This window comes from Vulpes lagopus, chromosome 11 (genome assembly GCF_018345385.1).
Source record: "Vulpes lagopus strain Blue_001 chromosome 11, ASM1834538v1, whole genome shotgun sequence".
NCBI lineage: Eukaryota > Metazoa > Chordata > Mammalia > Carnivora > Canidae > Vulpes > Vulpes lagopus.
In genome coordinates, this window is record NC_054834.1 from 78,752,463 (window position 1) to 78,780,126 (window position 27,664).

Genomic DNA, 27,664 nt, shown 5'->3' on the forward strand with positions numbered 1-27,664 from the left:
CCTTTCTACAGCCAACAACAACTTGGATCCTCCGCCCTCAGCGGAGGGTCCCTTTTGTTATGGAGAAGCCACAGGCCACAGAAGCGCTGAAGAACTATATATAACCAGGGGATATAAACTAGTTCTTGAAGATGAATAATATTAAGTTAGATGCTGTCAGAGTTCAAACTCTGAGAAGCCTCAAGGTCTAACAAACCAAAAGCCAAGAAAAAGAGAGCAAACAGCAAGCAAAAGAAGCAAACTGATGGTAAGAGGAGCAAGGTGAGTGCCATCAGGTCAAAATGAACCAGGGAAAGGAAAGAAATGCCAGAGACTATTTAGAAAGTTGTTTTTTGTTGTTGTTGTTGTTGTTTTCTTTTTTCTTTTTTTCTTTTTTTTTTGAAATTGACCAGTAGAAATTTACTAAGTCTTAAATATCCTGAGCTCCTCTTGAGGGGAAAATGAGGATTTTCTTCAAGCACAGAGCTGCATCTCAACTATCCAGGTGCTCACTGGCCAGTGTGGAGCAAACCCTGCCATAGTTCTGGGGTGAGCCAGAAGACGGGACTGGAGGCCACAGCAGAGTTGTGGAGTTCAGGGAGGAGGTAGCTGGGGTGTGTTGGAGTGTGTGAAAAGATGGCGCAAGGTGTGACAGGTGTGTAAAAGGGACTTTTAGTCCTGTGTAATTGTGTTGAGCATTTGTGGGTAGCTTCCAGGATTGGGAAGGAGCACCTGTTTGACACTGAGTGGTGGCCTAGGTAGGCATGATATAGGGCACTGGTGTGGTAGATTTCGTGGGCTCAAGTGAAGGAAGGCCTTTATGTTTAGCCCTATTCTTGAATAATTCAGGGTTAGATTAAGTAACAGCGAGGAATGCGGTATGAATGGTACAGAGAGAAAGCGCACCTTTGGATGTCTGAGGCAAAAAGGAAAGTTGCTGTAGGATCCTGAGGGTCCTTAGGACTCAGGATGGCCTTTCTTTTTTTTTTTTTTTTTTTATTCATGAGAGACACAGAGAGAAGGAGAGGCAGAGACACAGGCAGAGAGAAGCAGGCTCCATGCAGGGAGCCTGATGTGGGACTTGATTCCGGGACTCCAGGATCACGTGAACCCTGGGCCGAAGGCAGGTGCTAAACCGCTGAGCCATCCAAAGATCCCTTGGGATGAACAGTAATATGAAAGTTGCACTCATCTTACAATACAGAATATTTTGGTGACTTAGTTGCTGAGAATTTGTTGCTTAGATTTGAAGATGGATCAAGACTAACAAGGTGAGGGCAGCCCGTTTGGCTCAGTGGTTTAGCACCGCCTTTAGCCCAGGGCGTGATCCTGAAGACCCGGGATTGAGACCCAGGTCAGGCTCCCTGCATGCAGCCTGCTTCTCCCTCTGCCTGTGTCTCTGCCTCACTCTCTGTCTTTCCTGTGTATTCTCATGAATAAATAAATATCTTAAAAAAAAAAAAAAAAGACTAACAAGGTGAGATAATGGGCCTAAATCTGAACATCTGGGAAAACTCAAGTGCACAGGTTCAGGTAGGGAGATTGGTTTAGCAGCTTGAGTTCAGGAAACAAGAGTAACAACATGAAACCATGACAGCCGGAAACACCACTATTGGAAACCGCTATGAACCACCAGCATCCTATGGTTGCCGGAAAAGCCAAGTCCTATTAGGCTGTGTTAATAAAACTTTGGTATCTGCAAGGAATGGAAGGAGACAAAAGTCCAGACCATTGTTGGTACACCATGGTCATTTGTGGTCACCAGTGTTAAGGATCTCAGTGACAGCTTAAGGTAGCCAGTGGGAGGGCAGCTGCAGAGGCAGAACCAAAGGAACTGGAATTCTTTAGCTGGGAATAAAGCACTTCCTAACAAATGTAGTTACTCAAAACTGGCTTGGGCTGCCTTTTGACAGGTGAGTTCCTTATCCTTGGAAGTGTTTAAGCAAAAGCTTGACTCACGGGATCTGGGTGGCTAGGGAGGATTCCTGCACAAGGCCCAGGATAGTTTGGGTATCCTTCCTGCTTCCTCCCAGCTGGATGGTCCGATCTCCCTCCACTACCTGCTCCCCACTTCCCCGCCTACCAGCCTCTGGTTGCAGCCTGGGGCAGCTACAGAGGGGGGCCAAGAGGAGCCTCTGGGTTCAAGCCTAGCTAGTGTCCTCTGGCCAGGGAGCAGGTGGATCCATGACCCGCACACCCTGGACTAGTGTGCGGACCTGCCGGCAGGCGGGAAGCCGGCCTTGACCTGCCCAGCGGCGGAATGACCCAGCGTTTCACCTTCCGGGACAGCTGTGGCAGCTCGGGCTCCCCCGAGACCAGCCGTGCCCCGGCGCCGGCCTCCAGCGCCAGCCGCGCTCCGGGACCTTTCCTCCGCGGCCCTCGGTCGGACGCCCACAGCCCTTCGCAGGAAGCCGACTCCGACCCCGGGCAGCGGGTGTGGGCCGAGGCTGAAACCCCGCCCCCAGGGGTCTCTGATCTTTGCCCCCGCCCCGGGCTCCGCGCCTCCTCGAGAGGCCACCGGCCGGCGAGCGGCGCTGCCTTTTGTGCGCTGCGCTCCGAGGTGCCAGGACCCCGGCGGCCGGCGCGGCCCTTCCTCTCCGAGCCCCGGCCCCCGCTCGGGCCCGCGTGCCAGCTCCGGGCTCTCCGGTTCGCTCCCCCAGCGCCAGGAGCAGGGCCGAGGGCCGAGGGAGGGCCGAGGGCCGGCCGCCCCCTCCCCCGCGCGGCGCCCGGGCCCAGCCAGCGGGGACCCGCCGCCGCCGGTCATGTGGGCCGGACTGATCCTCCGCGCCGCCTGCGCCGCGCTGCTCTTGCCGGGGGCCCCGGGCCGCAGCCACGGCGGGAGGAAGCCGCCCGGGCATTTCGCGGCCGAGAGGTAAGCGCCTCGCGCCCGTCCCCTGTCCCGCCGCGGGGCGCCCCGGGCGTGGGGCCGACGGGGGCTCCGGCAGCCGCGGGTGGCACCGCTCCGGGGGGTCCGGGCAGCAGCGGTCGGCGCCCCGGGCGGGGCTGTCCCGACAGGATGGGGGCAGGGGCGGCGGAGACCCGGCGCCGGCCGAGCCCCCCGCGCTTGCCCTGCGGCGCCGACCCCCGGGGAGGGCACCGCGGGGAGGGCACCCCGGGGAGGGCGGCCGCGGGGAGGGCACCCCGGGCTTAGGGCACCCCGGGGAGGGCACCCCGGGGAGGGCACCCCGGGGAGGGCACCGCGGGGAGGGCACCCCGGGGAGGGCACCGCGGTGAGGGCACCCCGGGGAGGGCACCCCGGGGAGGGCACCCCGGGGAGGGCACCCCGGGTAGGGCACCGCGGGAGGGCACCCCGGGTAGGGCACCGCGGGGAGGGCACCGCGGGAGGGCACCGCGGGAGGGCACCCCGGGAGGGCACCGCGGGGAGGGCACCCGGGTAGGGCACCGCGGGGAGGGCACCCCGGGTAGGGCACCGCGGGGAGGGCACCCCGGGGAGGGCACCGCGGGGAGGGCACCCGGGAGGGCACCGCGGCGAGGGCACCCCGGGGAGGGCACCCCGGGGAGGGCACCGCGGTGAGGGCACCCCGGGGAGGGCACCCCGGGTAGGGCACCGCGGGGAGGGCACCGCGGGGAGGGCACCCCGGGGAGGGCACCCCGGGTAGGGCACCGCGGGGAGGGCACCCCGGGGAGGGCACCCCGGGTAGGGCACCGCGGGGAGGGCACCCCGGGGAGGGCACCCCGGGTAGGGCACCGCGGCGAGGGCACCCCGGGGAGGGCACCGCGGGGAGGGCACCCCGGGGAGGGCACCGCGGGGAGGGCACCGCGGGGAGGGCACCCCGGGGAGGGCACCGCGGGGAGGGCACCCCAGGGAGGGCACCCCGGGGAGGGCACCGCGGCGAGGGCACCCCGGGGAGGGCACCCCGGGGAGGGCGGCCGCGGCGGCGAGCGGCTGCGGACCTTGAACCGCGCGGCTCTCCGCGGTCACGTCCCGGTTTCCGCCGTGCGCGGGCGGGGGCGGGGTTTGCCCCTTTGCCCCCGGTCGGTGCAGCGCTCGCCTAGAGCCTCCCCGCGGGTTTGCGTGATGCGCCGGCTCCTGCCGGACGGGCCCCGCGCCCGCCCCCCGCCCGCCCCGCGCCCGCCCCCCGCCTGCCGCCTGTCGCCGAGGCTGCCCGGGGCGCCCGCCCGCGCCCGAGGGTCGCCTGCCGCGTTGGTGGCTCCCGGCCCCTTCAGGGCCCGCCCCGCCTTAGGAGCAGGACCGCCGGGCCCTCCCCCAGGACCCTCCCCCAGCGGCCGCCAGAACCGCTCCAGCAAGGGCGGGGGTGAGACCGCGCGGCCGGGAACACCTCCCGCCTCCCGCCTCCCCAGGCGGCTTCTTTGCTGCTTCTGTGATGACTCCAGAGAAGTCTCTTGGAGGCTCCAGGCGCGGTGCGCTGCGGAGCCGTCCGTACCCAGTGTGCCCAAAGTTCCCCTGCCCAGAGCACTTGTCACGTCTGACAGCTGCTCTCCCGCGTGGAGTGGATGCCTTTGCCATCCGTCTGGTGCCTGCTGCTGCACCTAGCACCAGGTGGGTGCTCTGTAGAGGCCGCCTGGCAGGGCAGCAGCCTCCGGGCAGGGCTAGAGTGCAGTTGGGGAGGGTTTTCCTCTCCCCTTGTGCCAGGATTCCCAGTTAAAACCCGGCTGGACTCCCCCTCTCCGCCCAGCCCATCACAGGGCCACTTCCAGTCAACACCGATCCCCTCCAGGACGAGCACCTGCTCCCTCTGCCTCCAGCACCCTCTCCCTTCCTCCACTCTCATGGCTTGCCCCGACTCCTCTTGCCCATCTCAGCCCAGATTCCGTCCTTCCAGAAGACCTCCCCTGGCCCTCCTCAGGACTCCAAAGCCTGTCCCATTGTGGCACCAGTCACACTGTTTTGTTATCACCTGGTTCTTCATCTGCCCAGCGTCCCTTCAGGGCAGGGAGGCTTGTTCATGGCTGTACCGCCATGCCTCACCCAGTGTCAGGCAAACTGGCTCCCCTTTCCTGGCACCCTCACCTCCACCCCAGAGATGTCACCTGGGGAATGCGATCTCTGGGGCTGCCTCCCTCCTCTGTCTCTTCTCCTGGCTTCCTTTCTCAGCCTTTCCCTCCACAGCCATCTAGTGAGCACCTACTATGTGCCAGGCATTCCTCTTGACACTGAAGTGGACCAAAGAGATGAAGCCCTGGTCCTCAGAGAATGAGAGGGGAGACAGACAATGAATGAATCAACAAATTGATAAGTACTTGAATGTCCCAGGAAGTACTTCTTCTTATGGAGAAGAATAAAGCAAGATAAGGATAGGTAAGATAGATCTCTCTGAGAAGGTGCATGAGCAGAGAGACCCAGGTAAAAGAGCGAGTGACCTGGGTTCGTTCGTTCGTTCGTTCGTTCCTTCCTTCCTTCCTTCCTTCCTTTCTTTTTAAGATTTTATTTATTTATTCATGAGAGACACAGAGAGAGAAAGAGGCACAGACACAGAGGGAGAAGCAGGCTCCCTGTGGGGAGCCAGATGTGGGACTTGATCCTAGGACCTGGGCTCAACCACTGAGCTGGGTGCCCTGGGCTGGGTACATTTCTGAGGAAGAACCTTCCTGATAGAGGGAACTGCTGCTCTGTGTTCATGTGGTGTCTGTAGGAAGCTGGTGTCTCTTCTCTCCTACCTTTGTCTTTGTCTTGCCTCCAGGAGAGACCATCTGGGTCATTTTGGCGGGGGCAGAGGGGTACTTCCCATTGCTCCTCTGGCAGGTTTCAAGAACTGTTGACTGACTTACTGACTGGCTGGGAGGCTTTCACTGCATGGCAGACCAATCCCTCAGCCAGCACAGAAATATGGAAAGTGCTCTCTCCTCTCTTGTAGACGCCGGCTGGGCCCCCACGTCTGCCTCTCGGGCTTCGGGAGTGGCTGCTGCCCTGGCTGGGCACCCTCCATGGGCAGTGGGCACTGTACCCTTCGTAAGTGCCTGTCCCTGTGCCCCAGACATCCTCCACAGCAGGGTGCTCACTCCCTGGGCTGGCCTATGTAGGGCAGATTGGGGTCCCCGGCCCCCCACTCCCTCACCTGCGTTTCTCCTCTCAGCCCTCTGCTCCTTTGGCTGTGGGAGTGGCATCTGCATTGCTCCCAATGTCTGTTCCTGCCAGGATGGAGAGCAAGGAGCCACCTGCCCAGGTAACTGGGGGTGGGCCGTGGCTGGTGGGAAATACTCTTTTGACACTGAGACTATGTTCCAGGCTCAGGGCTTTTGTTTCAGAATATCATCTTCCAAAAACCCACTTGGTAGGCCTTCTCATCTCCATTTTACAGATGAGGAAACTGAGGCACAGAAGTTAGTGGTTCACCTAGGTTACATGGCTAGCAAGTGGCACAGCTGGATTTAAGTTCCAGTCTTTCCCTCTAGAGCCACCTTACCAACAGAATTTAGGAGGAGCCCCGGTGAGGTGGGGGCAACTGGCACTGCGGTAAGGGTGTGTGCTCATGGATGTGATCCATTTTAGAAGTCCATGGACCCTGTGGCGAGTATGGCTGTGACCTTACCTGTAACCATGGCGGCTGTCAGGAGGTGGCCCGAGTGTGCCCTGTGGGCTTCTCCATGACAGAGACAGCTGTCGGCATCAGGTGTACAGGTGAGAGACCTGGGCATGGTGAGGGTTGCACGGCGAGTGGGCATCCTGTCTCATCTTCCATCCCTCCCACCAGTACAGCCTCCAGAGAGGCATGCCAGGCCAGGCTGAGCGAGGCCGAGCTCTGGTTGGAGTGTGGGCAGGGAGGCAGGCCAACACAAGAAACAGGTCCCTTCTGCTATGAGCCAGGAATGGAGCTAGGGGCTGGGGTGACGAGTGGCGGCTTGGTTCCTGCTGTTGTCCATCCCTGCTCCTGAACAGGCGAGGGGAGACAAGTCAGGATAACCACATAATGGGGCCGTAACCAGTGAAGTGCGGGGAGCCAGACCCACAGAGGGGTAGGGAACCAGGACTTGGAGACTGGGCTGACCATGGAACGTTCCCTTGGGACCCTGGTATTTGAAAGACCAGGAAAGCCAACCTCAATAATTGTTTTCTAACAGTGCTATTTGTTTGTGATTTTAAAAGCGTTCTCACAGGCAGATCTGTTGCCTTCTCAGAGGCAGCCACTGGGACCAGTTTCTTGAGTATCTTTCCAGAGAGCTGAAAGAAAGCCTTTCTTTCTCTTTTCTTTTCTTTCTTTTTTTTTTTTCTGAGTTTTGACTTTGTATAAATATGTTTCTTCCCCAAATATGAAAGTAAAAAATAACTTACTTTGGAACATTTGGAAAGTATAAAAGAAGGGTAGAAGGTAAAAACAGACATATCCCCAAAGCCCCTACTCAGAGATATTTTACTAAAATGAAGTCGTTTTTTTTGCTTTTTTCCCTGGATGTATATGTGTTTGTGAGTGTGTGCACCTGTGTGTGTTTGTGTGTGCACTTGTGTGTGTGTGTGTGAAGCGTGTATATCTGTGTGTTTCATAAATTGGAATTATACCTTACGTAAAGTTTTTGTTCATCCTTTTTCTCACTTTATATTGTGGGTGGGGAACAGTCCTCACAACGTCATTTTTAGCGGCCGAGTATGTGGTTGCTGTAACTTGCTGTCCATTGTGTAGGTTCTCTGCGATGCTTCACTACGACAAGTAATGCTGCAGTAAAGAGGCTTTTCATGGGCCTCTCCCATTATTCCCAGAAGGAGAACCACTGGGTCAAGGGTCTCACTAAGGAGTTTTAGTGCTCGGGGCCCATTGCCACATCCTCTTCGGGAAGGCTGAAGCAGTAATCCTCCCATGAATGTGTTTTCTAGGGAGCACTTTCTGCACACACTTCTTGTTGCAGAGGCAAATTGGACCTGGAAGAGCCAGAGAATGTCAAAGTTAGCACCAGGCAGGGGCGGGGGTGGGGGGCACTGGCCACCATCACAAGGGATCCCAGTGAGATGGGGTTTAGTCAGGGTGGGCTTTCTAGAGGCCATTCATGTGGTCCCCAGGGGCTGGCTGTGAGGAGAGCAAGTGGGGAGGATGGAGGTGTCCAGCAGGCACGGGGCCAGGGGGTGGGAGACTCAGATGCAGACTGCAGTGGGTGGCATAGATTATATAAGTCCTTAAGACCTGCTGTGGCTCCTAGAGAAGGGATGCCATGAAGCCAGGGGTGGAGAGTTCTGTCCCTGGCACTCCTCACCCCACAGGCCTGAACTTCCCCAAAGGACTACTTGGATCTGGTCCCCCTGCCCTGGGCAGAAGCCTTGGGGCCTCCTTGGCACTCTACAGCTGAACCTCAACCCACTGCTTCAGCCTCTCACTGCCCAGGCCAGCAGGAGGAAGCTCCTCAGGCTCTCTCTGCTGGTGGCCCTCCTTCTGATGCCTCGTGGTCCTCTGCCCATCTGTTCTCCAGCTTCTGGGGCCAGGCATTTCCCGGTGGGGCATGTATCACCTGGTGGGGCTCCAGCATCTGGGCGTGTGCCATGGCTTTTAATGTTAGCAGACTGTAACCAGCTGGAGAGTCTGTGCCATGGCTTGGTCACATTTGTGTCCTCCATGGCACCCCTCCAGATCTGCCACATATAAGTGGTGCTCAATAAACATTTAATGGAATTAGATCAGCCCTCCTGCTCACTCTCCTCTGCCCTTCTAGGGTTGCCCTATGGTGGGGCCATTGGAAATGGTTCTGTCTTAGCTATTCTCTGCCCTCCAGTCTCTGTGGGTCACAAAGGAGCCCAGCCCTCAACCTCTGCTATCTGGTCGTTCACTCATAGCCAATGACTTTCCCGGTGGTGCCTGGTCTTCCTCGGGGTATGTGTGTGTGTGTGTGTTGTGGGGCGGGGTGGTTTCCACCCTGCTGAAGGTAGGCTTCTCCTGAAACAGTGTCCTTGTGGGGTCAATTTTTTTCCCCCTGAACCCAACCACATGCAGATGGTCTGTGCAAGGATGTTTTCTCTCTTCCCAGACATTGATGAATGCTTAAGCTCCTCTTGTGAGGGCCAGTGCGTGAACACGGAAGGCGGGTTTGTGTGTGAGTGTGGGCCAGGCATGCAGCTGGCTGCCGACCGCCACAGCTGCCAAGGTGAGTGGCCCAGAGACAGGTAATGCCACCACGGCCAGGCTCTGAGTCGAAGGCGTGGCCCCACCCAGCCCAACAGGTGCACTCCATGCATTACTGCATTTCATGGTCCTCTGTGGGCAATACTGTTATCATCCGTACTTTATTGACTGGGGCTCACCCAAGGCCATCCCAGGAGGAAGCACTGGAGTCATCTTGAATCCTGGCATGTCCAGCCCCTGCTCTGAACTGGTGCTGCAGGGTGGAGGGATACAGCCAGAGATGCTGAGGGGAGAGCCAAGGACAGGATGGAGGAGGCCACTGAGGTGAGGGAGGCTCCATGGAAGAGATATGCCTGCTGCAGTCCATCACCTGCTGCCTTCATTAGCTCCACCTGCCCCGGTGGCTGAGCTGCCTGGGTCTGGTGGGGAGGGCAGAATTAGGTTGGGGTGAGGGGTAAATGCTGGGGGAGCCTGGGGAAGAGAAGGAGTCTGCTCCTGAGTGAGGAGGATGAGGGAGATCTTTTAATATAATTACCTATCCCTTTAAGATGCCTTTTACTTACAGAGGAAGCATTCTCTCTTGAGGCAGATAAGGAAAAAGGTTCCCTATGAAACTGGTATTATTTTCTATTGTTTGAAATAGTCATAAATTGTGAAATACATTTTAAAAGCTGCTACCTCCAGACCCTTTCTGCCACTCCTGCGCTCTGCCCTGCGCTCTGCTCTCCAAGCCTGGTATCTTAGTTTGCTTGGGCTGCTATCACAAAATCCCACAGAATGGGCCAATTACACAACAGAATTTATTCTAATGGTTCTGGAGTCCCAAAAGTCCGAGGTCAAGGTGCCAGGCCGTTCTCTTTCAGGCCTCCCCTTCCTGGCTTGTGGACAGTCACCTTCTTGCTGTGTTTTCAAGGGGAGAGAGAGCAAGCTCTGATGGCTGTTCTTATAAGGGCACTACTCCCATTATGCGGGATCCCCCTTCATGATGTCATCTAAACCGAATCACTAATAAATAAATAAACAAACCCAATCACTGCCCAAAGGCTCCCCCCCTCCATCACATTAGGGGTTAGGACTTGAACATATTCACCCAGCATCTGGTTATTACTGCTCTGACGCATGCCCTCCTTGCCTGTCCCCACGGTATGTCCATACACACATATGTACTCACAGAGACAGGATGAGTAGCTGATAGTTGCATCATGCCAACCACTTGACGTGCATGTTCTCATTTCATTCTCAGACTGATCTTGTGAGACTTCTACTGTTTATTTACACTTTCCTCATTAAAGAAATTAAGTAACTTGCCCAAGATCATGTTAGAGTTGGGGGTTTGAATCCAGTTGTTCTCTGCTTGCTATCTTCTTCTCAGCAATGGAGCTGATACGGAGATCTCTCCATATCAGGGTAAACAGACCTGCCTTGCTCTTTTTAAAATGCCACCTGGTGCTCTGCAGCACAAATATCCCATAGTGTACTAACTCTTCTCTTGTTGATGGACATAGAGATCATTTCCAGTTTTTCAAACAGTGGCATGGGGAAGCTTTGACAGAGGAGGTGCTATGCAAGCTGAGTTTTGAGGTATAAGAGTTTTCCCCCAGACAAGATGGACAGGCATTCTGGGCAGACAAAAGAACATGGGCAGAGAGGGAGGCCCACAAGGACATGGTACATTTGCAAGGTGGCTGAACAAAGGTGAGGGAGAGGGAAGGATGTGGGAAAGGCTGCCCAGGGCTTGTGAGCTGTGGGGTGGCATTGGCGTCTGCGAGAGCAGAGAGTGGCCTGGATGTTTGGTCAGAATATCCCGGATGCAGTGTAGTGGATGGCTTGGGAGGAGCGCAAGGAGAGGCACCAGGCCATTTTTCTTCTCCAGATCAGAGAGGCAAAGGAAGCCCGGGCTGGGGTAGGACAGGGAGGATGGAGAGAAGAGGGCTGGTCCAGGGAGGATTTCGTTAATATGCCGAATGTGGGTGGTGAGAAAGAGAGGGTTTAGGAGGGTCCCCCACAGCCCCGAGTGGGAGGGATAGCAACAGAAGAAGAGGGGAGCACACAGTTCTGACGCTCCATGGGGAAATGAGCTGCAGTCTTGCCTTGGTCCCTTGCAGACACTGACGAATGCCTTGGGACCCCCTGTCAGCAGAGATGCAAAAACAGCGTAGGCAGCTACAGGTGTTCCTGTAGACCTGGCTTCCATCTCCATGGCAACCAGCATTCCTGTGTAGGTAAGGTGGGGGGACCCTGTTGTCTTCATACTTAGGCTGCCCATCAGAAAGATGGGCAGGACGAGCCCAGGGACAGGGAAAGGCCAGCGGTCCGGACCTCCTGGCCGCCTGGAGCCTGTAAGCACTTGAGCCTTTGCTCAGAGCCTGCCTTTCCCTGGGGTTGGCGTGGCTCCTCATGTAAGACCCTGTCTTGGACTTTTCCTGGCCACATGCCACTTTCATCCTGTTATGTTTCTCTTCTACCCCTCTCCCAGATACACCCCAAGGATTCCTCTCTGCTCACCCATTTTCTTGGCTGCCTTTGCTCCCCTTGGTAAATAAAGCATGTTATGTCTTGGTTCCTCTAGTTTAGAAGGAGACCCCTGTTTTCTTAGCCCATTAGCAGAAATTTCCAGAAAGGGATTGGCATGTTTGGCTTAAGCTTGGCTCATGAGTTGAAGGTGGGGGTCCCATGGGCCTGAAAACAGACCTTGTTCTGACGGAGTTTGGTATTTGTTCCACAGTCTACGTTGACTAGTGCAGTAATTCTTGAGACTCTTTTTCAGAGGGGGCCACACTATCCCCTACTTACACGTGGGAAGGTGGAAGGTTTGGAGATGAGATTCCCAGCAGGGCTCATCCCCACCAGCCAGCAGGTAACCATCCCTTAGTAGTGCTGGGAGATGAGTTCCTGGTGCATCCGTTAAATGCCAACTGGGTGTATGAACCTTCCAAGGGAACCAGCCATAGATTTCAGCCCCTCTTAGACATCTGAGTCACGTCCCATACCCTGAGGCAGGGATGGACCCTATAAGAACATGGCAAGGAGACTGCCCCAGGCTTCTGGGCTCAGGGATGGAGAAAAAAGGGGTCAGCAGCCCCAACAAGGCAGCTGTTGGCAGCGAAGCTCTCCTACAGATGTAAACGAGTGTCGGAGGCCACTGGAAAGGCGAGTCTGTCACCACTCCTGCCATAACACCGTGGGCAGCTTCTTGTGTACATGCCGGCCTGGCTTCAGGCTCCGAGCTGACCGCGTGTCCTGTGAAGGTGAGCAACCAGCCTGCCGTCCTGGCCCCTGGCCCCAGGCCCTGCCCCCACAACAGGCCCCACCCGGCCCACCCTGTGCCCACTCCCGCCTTCTTCCTTTTCCATCGGTTCTTTTTCAATTCGTCTTGTTATTTCCAACTCATCACTTTCTCACTTCCTCTTCCACTTTTTTTTATCCATTCGTCATCCTTTGTCATTTTACTGTTTCCCTAACCCTTTTGTTTTCTTTCAAATGGTAAAAAGGAAAAACAAATGATAGAGGAGCATGTGACTGGGAGGAGTCCTAGGAACCTGGGCTCCCAGGGACACTTTGGACATGTGGTGTCAGCTCACTGCCATACTTCAGTGGTGTGCCTATTAACATGCATATAAGGTCATCTAGATACTGAACGTGTTCTTTCTAGTTCATGGCAAGCTTTCCCCAGGCTGTTCCTTCATCCCAGGCCTTAGCATCCCCTCCTGGGAAGCCACCTCTGGGTGGGGAGCAGGGGACCTACTCCCAACTTGTCATTGGGCTGGCTCTTGTGGTGTTGTTCCATCCACCTTGTGTGATCATCACTGTGGCCCTCCCTGTGGTCTTGGGTCGAACAGGTGGTATTAGACCCGTTTTGCTGCTGAAGAAACTGGCCCAGAGACGTTCAGTGACTGGTGGTGGAGGAGCTTTGTTCAGACACCCTCCCCGCCCCCACCCGTCTTGCCTCCTGCCTCCACTGCCTCCCTCAAGAGACACCTTTGCTTCTGTTTCAGCTTTTTCGAAAGCCGCTCTGGCCCCATCGGCCATCCTGCAGCCCCTGCAGCACCCACCCAAGATGCTTCTGCTGCTCCCAGAGGCAGGCCGGCCTGCCCTCTTCCCTGGACACAGTCCCCCTTCTGGGGCCCCGGGGCCCCGAACTGGGGTCAGGACCACCAGCCTGCCTTCTCCCACCCCTGTACCATTCACGTCCTTGTCCTCTGCCCCAACTCAGCTGCTGGCCACCCTGGTGCCTATCCCTATACCTAGTGCCTCCCTCCCGGGGACCCTCGGGCCTCCCTCACAACTACAGGAGGTGACCCCGTCCTTGCCCAGGGGCCTAGCAGCCACACAGATGGCACCAAGGTCCTCTGCCTGCTGGCACCTGGGAGCCATGTATGAATCAGGGAGCCACTGGAAAGAGCCTGGGTGTTTCCAGTGCTGGTGCCAGGTAGGTGGGAGAGACCCTGGGGGTGCCCTGGTCTGGCATCCAGGGCCTTGTGATGGCTGGAACTCCTGCTTCTGCTTGCAGAATGGGGAGGTGACCTGTGAAAAGGTGACGTGTGAAGCTGCTTGCTCCCACCCGATTCCCTCTGAAGATGGAGGGTGCTGTCCGTCGTGTGCAGGTGGGAGCTGGTCTGGGGAAGGCTGTGAGTTCCCCACATGGTCCTACTTCTTCCCTTCCCTAGTCCTTCTGTGGCTGAAAGACTGTTCTCCAATTTTTGGGTACATTAGAATCACCTGAAGGGTAATTCCTGGGCCTCACCCCCAGAGCTTCTGATTTATCAGGTATGGGCAGGGCCTGGGAATTTGTATTTCTAACAAGATCCCAGGTGATGCTGATGTTTTGGTCCGGGAACCACACTTTGAGAACCACTGGTCTATGCTGTGATATCCCTCAGGGGAACTTTTCATCATCTGTGGATTCTCTTTGAGCTTCATTCATTCGTTCATTGAGTTTCTCCAGATCAACCCAGTGGTCCCCGTCCCCTCCCCCATCTCCCCTCCTACAGCCAGAGGAGTAGTTCTTTGTAAATTCTGTCCCCCTTTCCAATTTACTCCCATAATCTGCTTACAATAAAGACCCTGCATCTTAACAAGTCCTTGGATAGAGCTTCTCAAAACTTGCTCTTCCCAGGAATCCCTGGGATCTTATTAAGACACAGCTTCCCATTCAGTAGATCCGGGAAGGGACCTAAACTTCTGTGTTCTCTGAAGCTCCTGGTGATAAGATGCTGAGGCCGCTGCAGGTGGAGCAGCAGCAAAGACATCTTCCAAAGGGTTAGAATGAGAATAGACTTAATGATAATCATGACCTTTTACCATGTTCCCACTATGTCCTGAGCCCTGAATGTGAATGCCTAGGCACCTTACATCTGAGGCTGTGGATCTTCCCAAGGTCCCTGCAGGGCACATGGTGGTGTTTCCATTTCACAATAAAAACAACTGAGTCCATAGAGGTTAAGTGACATACCCGAGGTCACTCAGGTAACGGAATGGACAGACCGGAGTTTGGAACCCAGGGATGCCTGACTGGCCTTCCTGCCTTATGGGAATAAAATGCCATGTTCTCAATAGAGTTCTGGGTTTACAGACATGAATGGGACCCTCTCCTAGGCCATCTTCTGTGGGTATCTCCTTACTTCTCCAGGGGTCCTAGGACCACACAGTCCTGGGTATCTAGATCTGCCACTCCTGGGCATCCAGGCCGGTGAGAGAAGATTCTAGGTACATTATGCCTGGAAGAGTAATGAGACCTCAGGCTTCCTCTACTTTGAAGATGTCTAAGGCCTCCACTCCTGTTTGTCTTTCAAAGGCTGTTTTCATAGTGGCGTCATTCGAGCCGAAGGGGACGTGTTTTCCCCTCCCAACGAGAACTGCACTGTCTGTGTCTGCCTGGTGAGCATCACAAGAGCCTCAAGGCCTTGCGGGTATTTTCCTAACCATTTGGGGGTTTTAGAGGAAGAGGGAAACATCCGATGTTAAAGGTGAGCTTGTCAAATGGAGGAAGAGTTCCCAGGTTGTGAATTTTGGTCAGAACCTGTCGCATTTAAAGGCGTGGGGGGTCTGAGGAGCCAGGAGCCAGCAGGCAAACAGGATCCATCCATCTAGGAAGGGGAGGGGATGAAACTCCCTCGGAAACTTCCCACCAGGGAGGCTGTTTTCCTCTCCAGGCAAAATATTTGCCAGCACAAAGGTATCCACATTTGGGAGGGAGGAGGCTTATTACCAGACTCAGCTTATTAAGAGGATTATTTTGCTGTAGGTAAATTCGTTTCTCTAAGAATAGTTATTAAGCACCTACTGTGTTCCGGACACTGCCAGGTGCTGTCACACAGATTCGACTAGGAGTACTTGGTGAGTTCCAGGCTCAGGGCTTGGGGCTTTTCTTCTGTTGCCTCACCCGAGGCTCCTGGCAGCTCCTCTGGGTCAGCTTTCCTGGCCCTGTTCTACAGATGAAAAGACCAAGGCATGAGCTGGGATGTGAGCAAGGGTCTGTCTGCGTCCATGGCCTGGGCTCTGTCCACCACTCCTCACTGCCATCCTCTGACTGTCACTGGCCTGGTGGTGACAGCAGAGGCCGCAGGACAGGGGGTAGGGCACATAGACTGCAAGCGCTGCCCTGTACCGAGGTCCCCTTGGGTGCCACGCATGGGGACCCATGTGCAGTGGCTGAGTACTTTCATGGATCCTGTTGTGGCACATATCTTCAGCAATCCCCGATGGAAGGGTCGTTTCCAGCTCATCTCACAGATAGGGAGATCGAGGCTCAGTGAGCTGACCAACATTGGCCAGAATCTCAGGACTCATTAGTGAAGGAGCAAACACTATAGCTCAGCTCTGGCTGGCTTGGGGGCTGGTGGGAGGGGGAGAGGAGTTTGCCTTAACTTTAAATTTTAAAGTTTACCTTTTTTTTTTTTAAGATTTTATTTATTTATTTATTTATTTATTTATTTATTTATTTATTTATTTATTTATTTAAGAGAGAGAGAGTGAGTGAGAGAGCACAAGCATGGGGAGAGGCAGGCAGAGGCAGAGGGAGAAGCAGGCTCCCTGTGGAGCAGGGAGCCCAATGCAGGGCTCCATCCCAGGATCCTGGGATCAGGACCTGATCTGAAGGCAGATGCTTAACCTGCTGAGCCACCCAGGTGCACTTAAAATCTGGTCTTAAATTTAATTCTTTGAATAGCCAGTAGAGTCACCTGGTTCAAAACTCAGATGCACAGGGAAGTGGTGGAGCAATCTCTGTTCGCCTCTCCCTGGCATCCTTCCAAAGCTTCTGTTATGCTTTAGGAGGATGTAACACTGGGGCCTGGGTCCCTGCACACTGTCCTTGTGTCACCATGGTGGCATTCAGCAGTCTGGGATGGCTTCCATTAGGAGGCGTTGGTGTTGCACAGGAGACCTGAAGGATGGTGTGAAGTAGGGAATGAGCTGATGGGGTGTAGGACCTAGTTCTCCTCCTCCCCACCTCTGCCCCCACCCACCACCATGTCTCCCTCCTCAGGCGGGAAATGTGTCCTGCATCTCCCCAGAGTGTCCTCCCGGCCCCTGTCAGACCTCCCTGAAGTCAGATTGCTGTACTTGTGTTCCAGGTCAGTGACTCTTCGGGCTTTGGGTGGGAGGATTTTGCTTTTTGGTGTGATTTTGGGAGCAGGGTGAGTGGAGCAGAGGAAGGAGATTGATTTTTGCTTCAGAAACTCAGATCAAGCGAAGCATTTCAAAGTGCCAGTTTAAGTGAGCACCTACTATGTGCACAGTTGTTTGGAAGCTTGATTGGGCTCCCAGCCCAGCCAGTGCCCTGCCCCCCCTTCCACACAGCCAGGAAGGGCTATGAGTCCACTCCTGGCATGGCTCTGTCTTGAGACTGGGAGGGCATCTCCCTTTCCCTACTAACGAGTTTGTCCTTTGTTTAAAATGTGGTTCTCTTTTCCTGGGATGACCTCATCATCATCATGAATGTTCCCTGATGGCTCTGTGTTGTTGCCTGCCAGCCCTTGATCTCACTGCATTTGTGTTGCTCAGCCTTGAGGGAGTACTATTCACAGCCCCATTTTATAGATGACAAAACCAAGGCTCACTGACGTCAGTGATGACTGCCCAGTTAATACCAGAACAGAACTTGAAATCAAGCCTACTAATTACAAAACTGGTGTTCTTTAAACAAAAAAAATGCTTTTCTTAACCTTTAAATATTATTTTTAGCTAAGACGTTTTTTAATAGTAATATACTGCCTATGAAGTAGGAACTGTTATCATCTCTTATCAACCCCAATCTACAGATGGGAAGACTGAGGCTTAGAGAAATTGAGTATGTTGCCCCAAATCTGTCCCTAGTGAGTTGTGTAGCTGGTATTTGAACCCAGGGGCGTCTGACTAAGCCAGCTTTCGGGCTGTTTTATTGGAGTGGGGTTGGAGAGGAGATCTTCAGATGAGAGGCTTTCACTGATTCCTCCCAGCCTCCAGGGGTGGCATAGGTCCCAGTCCTTGCCTTAGGTATCTGGGGCAGTCTTATTTCATTTCTGCTTTTCTCTTACTCTTTAGTTATTTGGGGAGTCCCCTCCCTTTTTTTTGGTTAAGGACATTATTTTACATGTGATTCATTCTCCATCAGTTTTTAAGCAACAGCTTAGTTTTCATCAAGGGTTTGGAGGGGAGTGGTTGGCTCCTTGAGTGGGGCAAGCTGTGGAGCATGGTGGGAGTATGTTAGCTTCCCGAGGGTCCCGCTGCCCACTGTTCCCCTTTCTTTTTAGCTGCCCCCAGCCCAAAGCCCTTGAGCTGCCTCTCCCTTTCTCCTCAGCAGTGAGATGCTATTTCCACGGCCGGTGGTATGCAGATGGAGCTGTGTTCAGTGGGGGTGGTGATGAGTGTACCACCTGTGTCTGCCAGGTAAGTGGCTGCAGGAGGGGGGCCAGGCACAGGACTTCCCTAGCGTGCCTTGACCAGGAGAATAGGAGCTGCCATGTGGCAGAAGGGACACTGAGGCAGCAAAGGCATTAACGGGACCTGCCCTCACCAAGGCCGGCCCACAGTCTCCTTGAAGGTCACCCTGCTGCAGAGCTTTTTATAGAGCATCTACTGTGTGCCTGGAGCAATGCTGAGTGCTGAGGACACAGCTGGACACAGGACAGCCCCAGTTCCCTCTGTCATGGCCTGCTGTAAGGGCCTAAAGATGTCCCTCTGGCTGGAGCGCAGAATGTGGGCATCAGGCAAGAGAAGAGGCTGTAAACAGGGATGGTGCTTGGGTTGGGATCTGAGAAGCAGGGCTCAGTGCAGGATTCTCATGTAAGTGATTTTCTGAATGCTCTCAGGAGAAGCTGGCCAGGGAAGCAGGATAGGCAGGGAAGGGAGCCTGATGAAGATACCACAGGGAGCTCTGGAATGAGGTGCACGGCAGAGACGGGTGTGCCCAGAGGCCAGGGAGCTGGGCATCGTCAGTTATACACATTCTCTCTGCTCCCCGGGGAGTGCAGTGCCCGGGAGGGAACCGTCCAGGTACCTGGAGAGCTCGGTCCCTGTTAACCAGAGGTAGGACTTGGGGGAAGGGATCTTGGGGAGGATGGGGCCCTATAGTCTCTGCCTCAGACTAAGTCATGAAGGGCTTTGCCGGCCAGGCTGAGGGCTCTGGACTTGGCAGAGCTGCTGATGGATATTAGGTTTGGAGCCATGCGATCACATTGGTACATGAGAACGTTCTCTGGCTGCAGAGTGAGGGCAGACTGGAGTGAGAGCAGGAGGCTGTTGCAGAAGTGAGGGGAAGAGGTGTAGGAGTTGCAGCCCGGGTGGGCAGGGGCCCCCAGCTTAACTGGGCAGGGGCCCCCAGCTCAACAGACAGGACATCTCAGAACGTGCTCCCGGCCTCCTCCTGCCCCTTCCTCCATCCCCTCCCTTGAGATTCTTTGTCACTTTTAGAAGGGGGACAGCTGCCAGCCAGCCTCTTCTTTAGCTTTCAGATGGCCCAGGCCCAGGGAGCTGCCCTCACTGGCCTGTGCCCTCGGTTCTCTTCCAGAATGGGGAGGTGGAATGTTCCTTCACACCATGTCCAGAACTGGACTGCCCCCGTGAGGAGTGGTGGCTGGGCCCTGGACAGTGCTGTTTTACCTGCCGGGAGTCCACACCCATGACAGGTGAGGGCCCCCAGCATCCGTGCGTGTGTCTGTGAGTGTGTGTGTGCCTGTGTACAAATGTATATGTTTATGGTTTTGCAGGTAAGCGTATGTTTGTGTGAGCCTGCTGTGTGTACCAGGCACGTGTGGAAGCATCTGTTCTTGGTGTGGGGGGAGGTGTGCTGTAGGTCTGGCAGGTGTTCCAGGCCTCCTTGGCACTTGTGCCCACCTGCCCTTTCTCCCTCACTGTCCCCTGGCCAGGCTGCTCTCTCGATGACAACGGGGTTGAGTTTCCGATTGGACAGATCTGGTCTCCTGGTGACCCCTGTGAGTTATGCATCTGCCAGGTGAATGGCAACCTGCATGCCTTCGGCTGCTCCCCCAGACTGTCCCTGCCTCACCCCTGACCAGGCCCTCCTGGCCAGGCATCCCTGCTGCTCCTGAAGCTGGGCTGCCTTAGCCCGCCCTTTGTCTTCCTCCTATGCTGGCAGGTTTCATTTGTTCAGAATGGGGTGTGACCCACTGCTTGTGAGGAGTCAGGGGTCCCAAGAGCAGGATTTCCCCAGGCATGGGTAACTGAAGGAGCAGGACAGCCCGAGGCTCTGGGGTTCAGGGCTTCCCTGCAATACTGCAGGGTTTCCTTCACGAGCCTGAATTTGTGGCCTCAGCTCATCTGAAGTGGATAATGATATGGTGCACAGGTGTGAGAATCAGATGGACCCAGATGCAAACACAGCCACTTACCAAGAAACGCTATTGTTGCAGCTCATCATTTAAGTACACGTTGGCATTCTTTTCTGCTTTAGAAGAGCATTTAGTCCCTTGGATCTTAGAGCTTTACTTCTCAAAATGAGGTCCATGCCTGGAGCCTGCTGGACACGCAGAGTCTGGACTCAGGATCTGCATTTTAATCCCGGGTGACTCATGTGCACATTGGAGTTAGAGAGGCACAGCCTTCAAGTGTCTCCCAGATGCAGCATTTGTTAAAAAGCCATAGACCCTTGCAAAACTTGAAAACATTTCATCAGAGTTACAGTTGGGAGGAGGGCACATCCTCCGCCTTTCCCCTTGATGACTGATCCAGAGAACTCGTAGTATGAGAAAGCAACACAAAACCTTCATCGACGTTCAGATTCTTTGAGAAAAAAAAAAAAAAAAAGAAACCATATGTGGTGCTTTTGTCTTCTGAAATAGACATTTCTGGTGGAATAGCTTTCTATAAAAATAAGATTTTATTGTACTCCATAGGTTTGGGGTGAACGAGGGTTCCAGGGAATGGCTGAGAGAAGGATTTGGATGAGGTGGTGGTGAGCTCTGGCTGCTGCTGGAGAGGGATAGGAAGTCACAGAGACCAAAATCCCGCTCTGACCTTCCTTCTCCTTAGATAGGGGAGTTCTCATGAAAGGCTCCCACCCCCTTTCCCCCACCTCCCAGCTACATCATGGACCCCTTTGGGCAAGCCTCAGCCAGTTTACAGCATTGCCCTTTCTTGGGGATGGTGCTAGAAGGGTGGAATGGGGCAGGGAGGCACAGGGCCTGATGTTACAGGTGGGGTCTTGGTGAAGTTCTTTCTTCCTTCAGGCAGATGGCTCAGTGAGCTGTAAGAGGACAGACTGTGTGGACTCTTGCCCTCACCCAATTCGGATCCCTGGACAGTGTTGCCCGGACTGTTCTGCAGGTGATTTTCTGCATAACACCCCTGCTCCCCTTGGTGGGAATACTTGACCGCCCCCCCCCGCCCCCCCGCGCATCTGGGATCACCCTGCACCAGGCTCCTCCATGCAGAGGATGGGCCACACAGGCTTCATCCCCACTGCCGCACAGGGCAAGCCCATTTTACAGATGAGGGCTTCAGAGACGTAAAGCAGTTTGCCCAAGGCAGGCCCTGTGTGTGTGCTGGAAGCACAGAGATACAGAGATATGCTGAGCTTATAGCCTGGGTGGGGTGACAAAGGAACCACACCTGTGAAACAATTAGTGGGCAGCGAGAGAACATAGCAATGATACTTCATTTTTTTATATTAATTTCCTCTTTTTTCATGATTTCAGAAGTAACATTTTATTGAAGAACGTGCAGACAGCAAAAATAAAAACAATTAAAAAGGGCCCCTTATCACTTTTAGCCTCTTGGTTTGTTTTCCTAATCTCTTTTCATGAAATAAGTAGCTCTATCTCTATGTCACACATCTGTAACATGTATCCCTATCTAACAAATAACATATGAATGTTCTGAAATATGTCCCTGTTGTGCTCTCACCTGCTTTCATACTTACTAGGCTGTGATGAATGTCATCAAGGTGGCAGCTCTCAGATCAGGCCTTGGCGGGCTTGGGGAAGCCAAAAGGAGAGATGTGGGGGAATGTCCTGGAAGGTGGGGACTGGCTGAGTAGGGGTAGGGTCGGGGAGCAGAGAGGACGGCTGTGGTGCCTGGGCACTGTGTCTCCTAGTCCCTCTGGCTTGTTCCTGCCCGGTGAGGGGCAGAGAAGGAAACGCTCTCTTCCCTGGAAGTGGAGGCACTCTGATCCTTCAGCTAAATCCAGGGAGAAAAAAAAAGGCAGCACCCAATCCAGACCTGTGTTTTGTCCTTTCCCTAAACCCCCGGGATGACTGCCTGGGGAAGCAATTGGCCTGCCCTCTGCAATGCAGAAAACTCTCAGACCTTCACCCTTGGCAGGAGCCTGGTCACCAGCCACCTGCCTGGCTGGCGCTCACCCCCATGCTCTCTCTGGCAGGCTGTACCTACACGGGCAGAATCTTCTACAACAACCAGACGTTCCCGTCAGTGCAGGACCCATGTCTAAGCTGCATTTGTCTGGTACGGACCACCCAGACCTACCCCCTGTCTGTGGAAACCACCCAGGGATTGACACCAGGCCCTGGATCCAGAGCCCTCCAAGAGGAAGGTCACTCTGGTCACGGTGAAAGTTGGCTCCCTCCAGCCCTCCTCAGGGTGAATCTTTATCCAGGGCCAGAGAAATATTTTTAAACCTGCCTGGTGAAAGTCCACTGCTTCTGGGGGCATCTTGGGGGCTCCTTGTAACTTAACGTGTGAGTGCTCCCTGAGGGTGTGGATGAGGGACTCAAGCCCAGGGTCTGTGCTGGAATCTTTAGTGTACTCACGTCACAGAGCTCTTGCTGTGTGCCCGTATGGCTCTCCGCCCTTTCTTTGCAAGAGCTCAGTTAATCTTCAGGAGAATCCTATGAGGTATGTGCCACTGTCATCTCCATCTGCTAAGGTCAGAAAACTGAGTCACAGAGAGATAAAGTCATTCCTTCAAGATCATGATCAAGACTGGTCAGCTGAAGTGCCAAGAGTTAAATCCTGTGTTCCTGGAAGTGCACTTTTGCCCCTAAGCCAGGCTGCCTCTCAGCCTGAAAAAGCATGTGAGATTGTTAATATGACCCAGGATTTGGAAGATGGGGTTGGGGGGAAGAGTCCCTATTGCTTATCATGCTGGCGACATTTGATGCCAGTGGAGCTTCTTGGCTGGCGGTGCGTGCAGAGTGGAAAGGACAAGATCTATAGGATCAGAGAGATTCAGAGTGAACATCTTGGCTGAATGGCCTTGTTCATTCACCTGCTTCAGGGAGCTTCAGGCTCCTCCTTTCTCCTTGGTTTTCGGTGCTCACCTTTCCTGGGTTATTCATGGATTTGTTCGGCTGGGGCCTGTTCACAGATGCGCTGCATGGGTGTGGCCAGGCCCTTGGCTTTGTGGGGTTTGCGTTCTGTCAGGAGATAGCCTCTAACTGAGTGAGCATCTCCCCCACCCATGGGGGCTCTGATGGTCACTCGGTGGTTCTGTGATGGCCCTTCCCAAGCGCCCCATCAGCTGCCCAGAACAAAGGGCTTTGTGTCTTTTCTGTGTCGTGCAGCTGGGCTCAGTGGCCTGCTCCCCCGTGGACTGCCCCATCACCTGCACCTACCCCTTCCACCCCGACGGAGAGTGCTGCCCGGTGTGCAGAGGTGAGTGGGACCCGCTGCCCCACATCTGAGGCTCCTAGGTACACCATGGCTCTCACGGCCCCATCTCCTCTGCCCTGCAGATTGCAACTATGAGGGAAGGAAGGTAGTGAATGGCCAGTTGTTCACCTTGGACGATGAGCCCTGTACCCAGTGCATGTGCCAGGTAAGCCGGGGCTGGCAAATCAGAAGCTGCCCCGCCAGGCACTGCTTCTTGCCTTCTGTCCCTTTGCAAAACTCTGAGTCCCCTTAGCCAGTGTTAAGCCCATCTTCCACCTGTCTGCCCAACGTTAAATATCTGCCAGAACACCTTCAGGTCTGTGGTTTCCTTAAAGTGGCCCTGCTCTTTCAGCCTCTGTCCCTGTACCTTTCTGTGGGTGGAAGAGATGCATTGGGGTGCTGTTTCAGGAGGGGAGATGACCTGGGCTGCCTCATGTGTGTCCTTGTGCTTCCACAGCTGGGAGAGGTGAGCTGTGAGAAGGTCCCCTGCCAGCTGGCCTGCTTGGACCCCTCTGAGCCCCCAGGGGATTGCTGCTCCTCCTGCCCAGGTAAGCAGGCCTCTGGGTCCTGGAGCCTCTTCATGGGCTTCTTGCACTTTGCTCTTCTTCCCAGAAACCTAGAACTTATAAAGGGCTGGAACTGTGATACTCAGAAAGGGAAGGGGTTTTGCTCAAGATTACACAGCCAGCCTGGATTGAGGACAAGCCTGTGCCCGGGCTTGCTCATCCTCATCCAGTGTTCCCGATGCCACACTGTGAGAAGTGTGTTTATTTGCTGTTCCTTTTCCTTCTTTACTTCTTTTCCTAATCTCTTCTGCTTTCTTCTTCTTCTAATTTTTAATTACAATTCAGGAAATGAATCAACTTTGCAGAAAAGTGATAGCTAATATGTGAATACTCTTTAGGTGCCAGGTTCCTTTTCACAGCAACTCCAGTCCTATTATCATCTCAGTCTTCCCAATGAGGAAGCAGAGGCACAGAGAAATGAAGTGACCTGCTCAAGGTCACACCACGGATGGGCAGTAGAGCCAGATTTAAGCCCAGAGTTGATGCTTTTATTTATTAAATATTCTATTTATTTATTCATGAGACACACACACACACACACACACACACACACACACAGGGAGAGAGAGAGAGAGAGGTAGAGACAGAGGCAGAGGCAGAGGGAGAAGCAGGCTCCCTGTGGGGACCCCAATGAGAGACTCGATCCCAGGAACCCGGGGTCACAACCTGAACTGAAGGCAGATGCTCAACCACTGAGGCACCCAGGTGCCCCAAGTTGATGCTTTCAGCTCCTACATTATATTTTTTTTTTCCTACATTGTCTTGACCGTCATCTTTGTCTTGTCTTTCTCCATCATGAGTGGCCACGTACGTTAATCTTTTGGCAGAGGTATAAATAGGATGTGGACAACCTGCTGTAACATGTGGTTTTGAAGTACTGACAGAGGCCCACGGCCACCTGTTGTCAAAAGCTCCCATTTAGTCTGGTTTTCTCACCCGTTAACTTTTAAGCTGACATTTAGGTAGTTTCTTGCTTCTTCTTTTTCCATCCATAATGGACCTACTGTGAGAAATCTTGAGTCAGACAACTTATTTTTCAATATTTATGGGTTGCACTGGGGCCCTTTGGTTAGCAGGTGGAGTACTGGGGCATGGGGTGTTGGGAGCTGTGTGGGACCTCCTTAAGCATGACAGTGCATCACCAGATGGGGCTCCTTGGAAACAGGAAACTCCCCCTGATGTAGCTGGCTCCTCATACTCCTGCCAATTCTGTGCTTTGTGTCTTGAGTTTAATTTTTCTGATTTAACATGTCCATAATTTACCTTCATTGTGGCTATTTTGTACTTTTTAAAAAAAGATTTTATTTATTTATTCATGAGAGACACACAGAGAGAGAGGCAGAGACACAGGCAGAGGGAGAAGCAGGCTCCATGCAGGGAGCCTGAGGTGGGACTCGATCCCAGGTCTCCAGGATCACACCCTGGGCTGAAGGCAATGCTAAACCGCTGAGCCACCTGGGCTGCCCTCCTTTTGATAATTAATAAAAGTAACAGTTTTCTTGAGGTATAATTCACATACCATGCAACTCACAGGCTTGGAGTGTACAATCCAGTGCCTTCAGTATATCCAGAGTTGGGTGACCATTCTTGGGATGATTTTAGAAATATAAAATCATTCTAGGTTTCCTGGGCTTGACAACCTCTGTCTCCTCCTGACCATACCTTTCTCCAGTACTCTTCCTTCTGTGCTTATTCCCTCTCCGTGTTCTCTTTGCTTAGGTTCTTCCTTTGCTTGTTCTCCTCCCATGCATCAAGCCCTAATGATGTGCCAGCTCCAGGCTGAGACTTCAAAAAGAAATTTTTTTTCAATGGACTTTATTTTCGAGAGCAGTTTTGGATTCCCAGCAAAAGTGAGAAGGTCCAGCCTTCCCCTATGATCAATGTCCTGCACCAGATAGGATGTTTGTTACAATCAATGAGCCTCCCACACTGACACCTGGTTATCACTCAAAGTCCCCTGTTAACATCCAGGTTTAGGCTGAGATTCCCATGCACCATTCATTCAATGCTTGGAGTGGCCCTGCAGGTCCTTATGATGCCCATTTTACAGAAGAGGACGCAGGAGCCCAGCAGAGTTCCATGCCTTATGCCAAGTCACATGGCCAATGCCCAGCAGAGTGACTTTGGCGGACTGCCTTCCTCTGCTCATGGTTCCTTTCTGGTGTTCCCTGGAAGCAGGGGCCAGCTGGTCCTGGCCAGGGCAGAGAGACCTCTGTCCCCAGTGCAGCTCATCCCAGAGCCGCCTTGGCCATCTGACAGAGCCACTGTGCATCTTGTTTCCTCTGCCTCTCTCTAGATTCCCTGGAAAGAAAGGCAGTGGAGGTGGGCAAAGCAGCTCGGAGCCCCCGTGGAGACGCAGAGGCCCCGGTCAACTGTAGCTCGTGCCCGGGCACCCCAGCAGCGTTGGCTCAGAAGCCAGTGTTTCGTGTCCTCCAACTTCTCAGGACGAACCTGTCTGACACACAGACTTCACCCATGAGCCCCTCAGGAGCCCACACCTCACCCTCATCCCCTTTGGGACCCAGGGGCACATTCCCAGGGGAGCCTGGGGCCTCCCAGCCCTCACTAGGGCCTTTGATCCCTCCACGAGCCTCCAGTCTACCTCCAGTCTCTCCTGGGGCTCCTGGGCCTCCTCCTGTTACTCCAGAGCCCTCATCCTCCTTCTCTGGGGCCCAGACACTGACCAGAAGGGCTTCTTCACCTGCTGTTGTCCTGACTGAAGCTTCAGTCCATTCCATGAGGGCCCCCAGCCCCTCAGAGACCCCTGCTATTCTCCTCAGGCCTCGCAGACTCTCTCCTGCCACTGCCAGACTCTCTGCAGCCCTTGTAGCCTTGGCTACCTCCAGCCCTCAGTGGCCTGCTGCAGGGACCTCACGGGAGGAGGAGTCCACCAGCTAAGCAGGCCTCCAGATCAGGACTCTGCGTGGGACACGCCGGACAGAGAAAACTGCCAGCGGTCCTGGGGCTGGTAGGGAGGCTCTGGGGCGGATGAGGCTGGTTGACACCAGGGAGCTCGCTTTTGCATGGCCCCATGTGCAGCCTTGTCCCCAAGAAGCATTTGGAATGTGCTGTGAGAAGAGGCAATCGGCCCTCTCCACGATCAGGATCCTCCTTGGACACTGCGGCCAGCCTTTGGAAGAAGGTCTGGGCCACTGAGGATCCTGCTCAAGAGGAGGAGAGTCTGAGAGGACCCAGGATTCCCCTGGGCTTGTGCCACCAGCCATCATGTGTCCCTCCCTGAGGTTCCCTGATTAAAGGCTGTCTCAGTCTCCCCCAGGCTACCCTGCTCATTTACTTCTCACCTTTGGAGAGGTGGGGCAACTTCACTCCGAGCCCCAGGTGGTAAACTAGCACCGCAGCTCAACCCCCCATTCCCAGCTTGGGAGAAAAACTCGCACCTGAACTGGAGTGGGGTGGGCTCTTGTGGAAGCACCTGCTGCTTTTGATGCTGGGGGGCTCTCCAGGGAAATAGGAAAAGATGGACAGAGGAGGCTTTGCAGGTTGGGTTCCTTGGGTGGGGGGTTGTATGGGACAGGAGCTGACAGTTCCTGAGGGCACCCTCTCAGCAGTGGCCCCTGTGGGTGGAAGGCAGGGAGTGCAGAAGCGAGGGAGGATCACAAGCCTCAGCCAACCCCCTTGGAAGCTAGGATGGCCCCTCAGAGTAGTCCTGAGTAGACCTGAGTTGGCTCTGTGGCCACACTGCCACCCCTTGCCCCGTGCTGACCGGTAATTCTAACTGGGCTGCCTCAGGAAAGGGGCGTGACCTTGGCAGGGCAGCTCCCTTCAGCCCAGGTTGTTCCTAGGGGCCCAAGGCCGAGACCTATTAGCCGACAGCCTACCCAGCAGCTGGGGAAATAAGTTGTCAGTCCCAAAGAAAAAAATCGTCAGTCCAAAGGGTGGGGGGATCTGGGCGGTGGATCCACAACAGATGGAAAGAGGATAGTGCTATTGTTAATGGGGGCGGGATGGAGACAGAAGACAGAAGGGAGCTATGCTGTCCCTGGGTCACCAGCTTGCTACCACTGAGAACCGTGTATTCTGCAACCTCCT

At 54.5% G+C, this 27,664-nt stretch overlaps 1 protein-coding gene across 4 annotated transcripts; it reads left to right on the plus strand.

The window, feature by feature from the left end:
• Positions 1 to 36: 36 nt before the first annotated feature.
• Positions 37 to 26,885, plus strand: VWCE (von Willebrand factor C and EGF domains). Of its 4 annotated transcripts, none has more exons than XM_041774106.1 (20): positions 37 to 261; positions 5,817 to 5,911; positions 6,036 to 6,125; positions 6,452 to 6,580; positions 8,908 to 9,024; positions 11,108 to 11,224; positions 12,122 to 12,250; positions 12,998 to 13,431; positions 13,513 to 13,606; positions 14,797 to 14,879; positions 16,489 to 16,576; positions 17,782 to 17,870; positions 18,991 to 19,108; positions 19,349 to 19,434; positions 20,669 to 20,765; positions 21,820 to 21,902; positions 22,961 to 23,051; positions 23,132 to 23,214; positions 23,506 to 23,596; positions 25,911 to 26,885. In XM_041774106.1, the coding sequence occupies exons 1-20, from the start codon at positions 245 to 247 to the stop codon at positions 26,510 to 26,512; spliced, it is 2,733 nt and encodes a 910-aa protein (XP_041630040.1). In that variant the 5' UTR covers positions 37 to 244; the 3' UTR covers positions 26,513 to 26,885. The 4 variants fall into 4 exon arrangements, with proteins under 4 accessions (XP_041630040.1, XP_041630039.1, XP_041630038.1 ...); XM_041774105.1 differs by lacking the exon at positions 37 to 261 and adding an exon at positions 1,428 to 2,851 and having other exon boundaries at positions 19,349 to 19,414; positions 20,673 to 20,765; XM_041774104.1 differs by lacking the exon at positions 37 to 261 and adding an exon at positions 1,428 to 2,851 and having other exon boundaries at positions 17,785 to 17,870.
• The last annotated feature ends 779 nt before the right edge of the window (positions 26,886 to 27,664 follow it).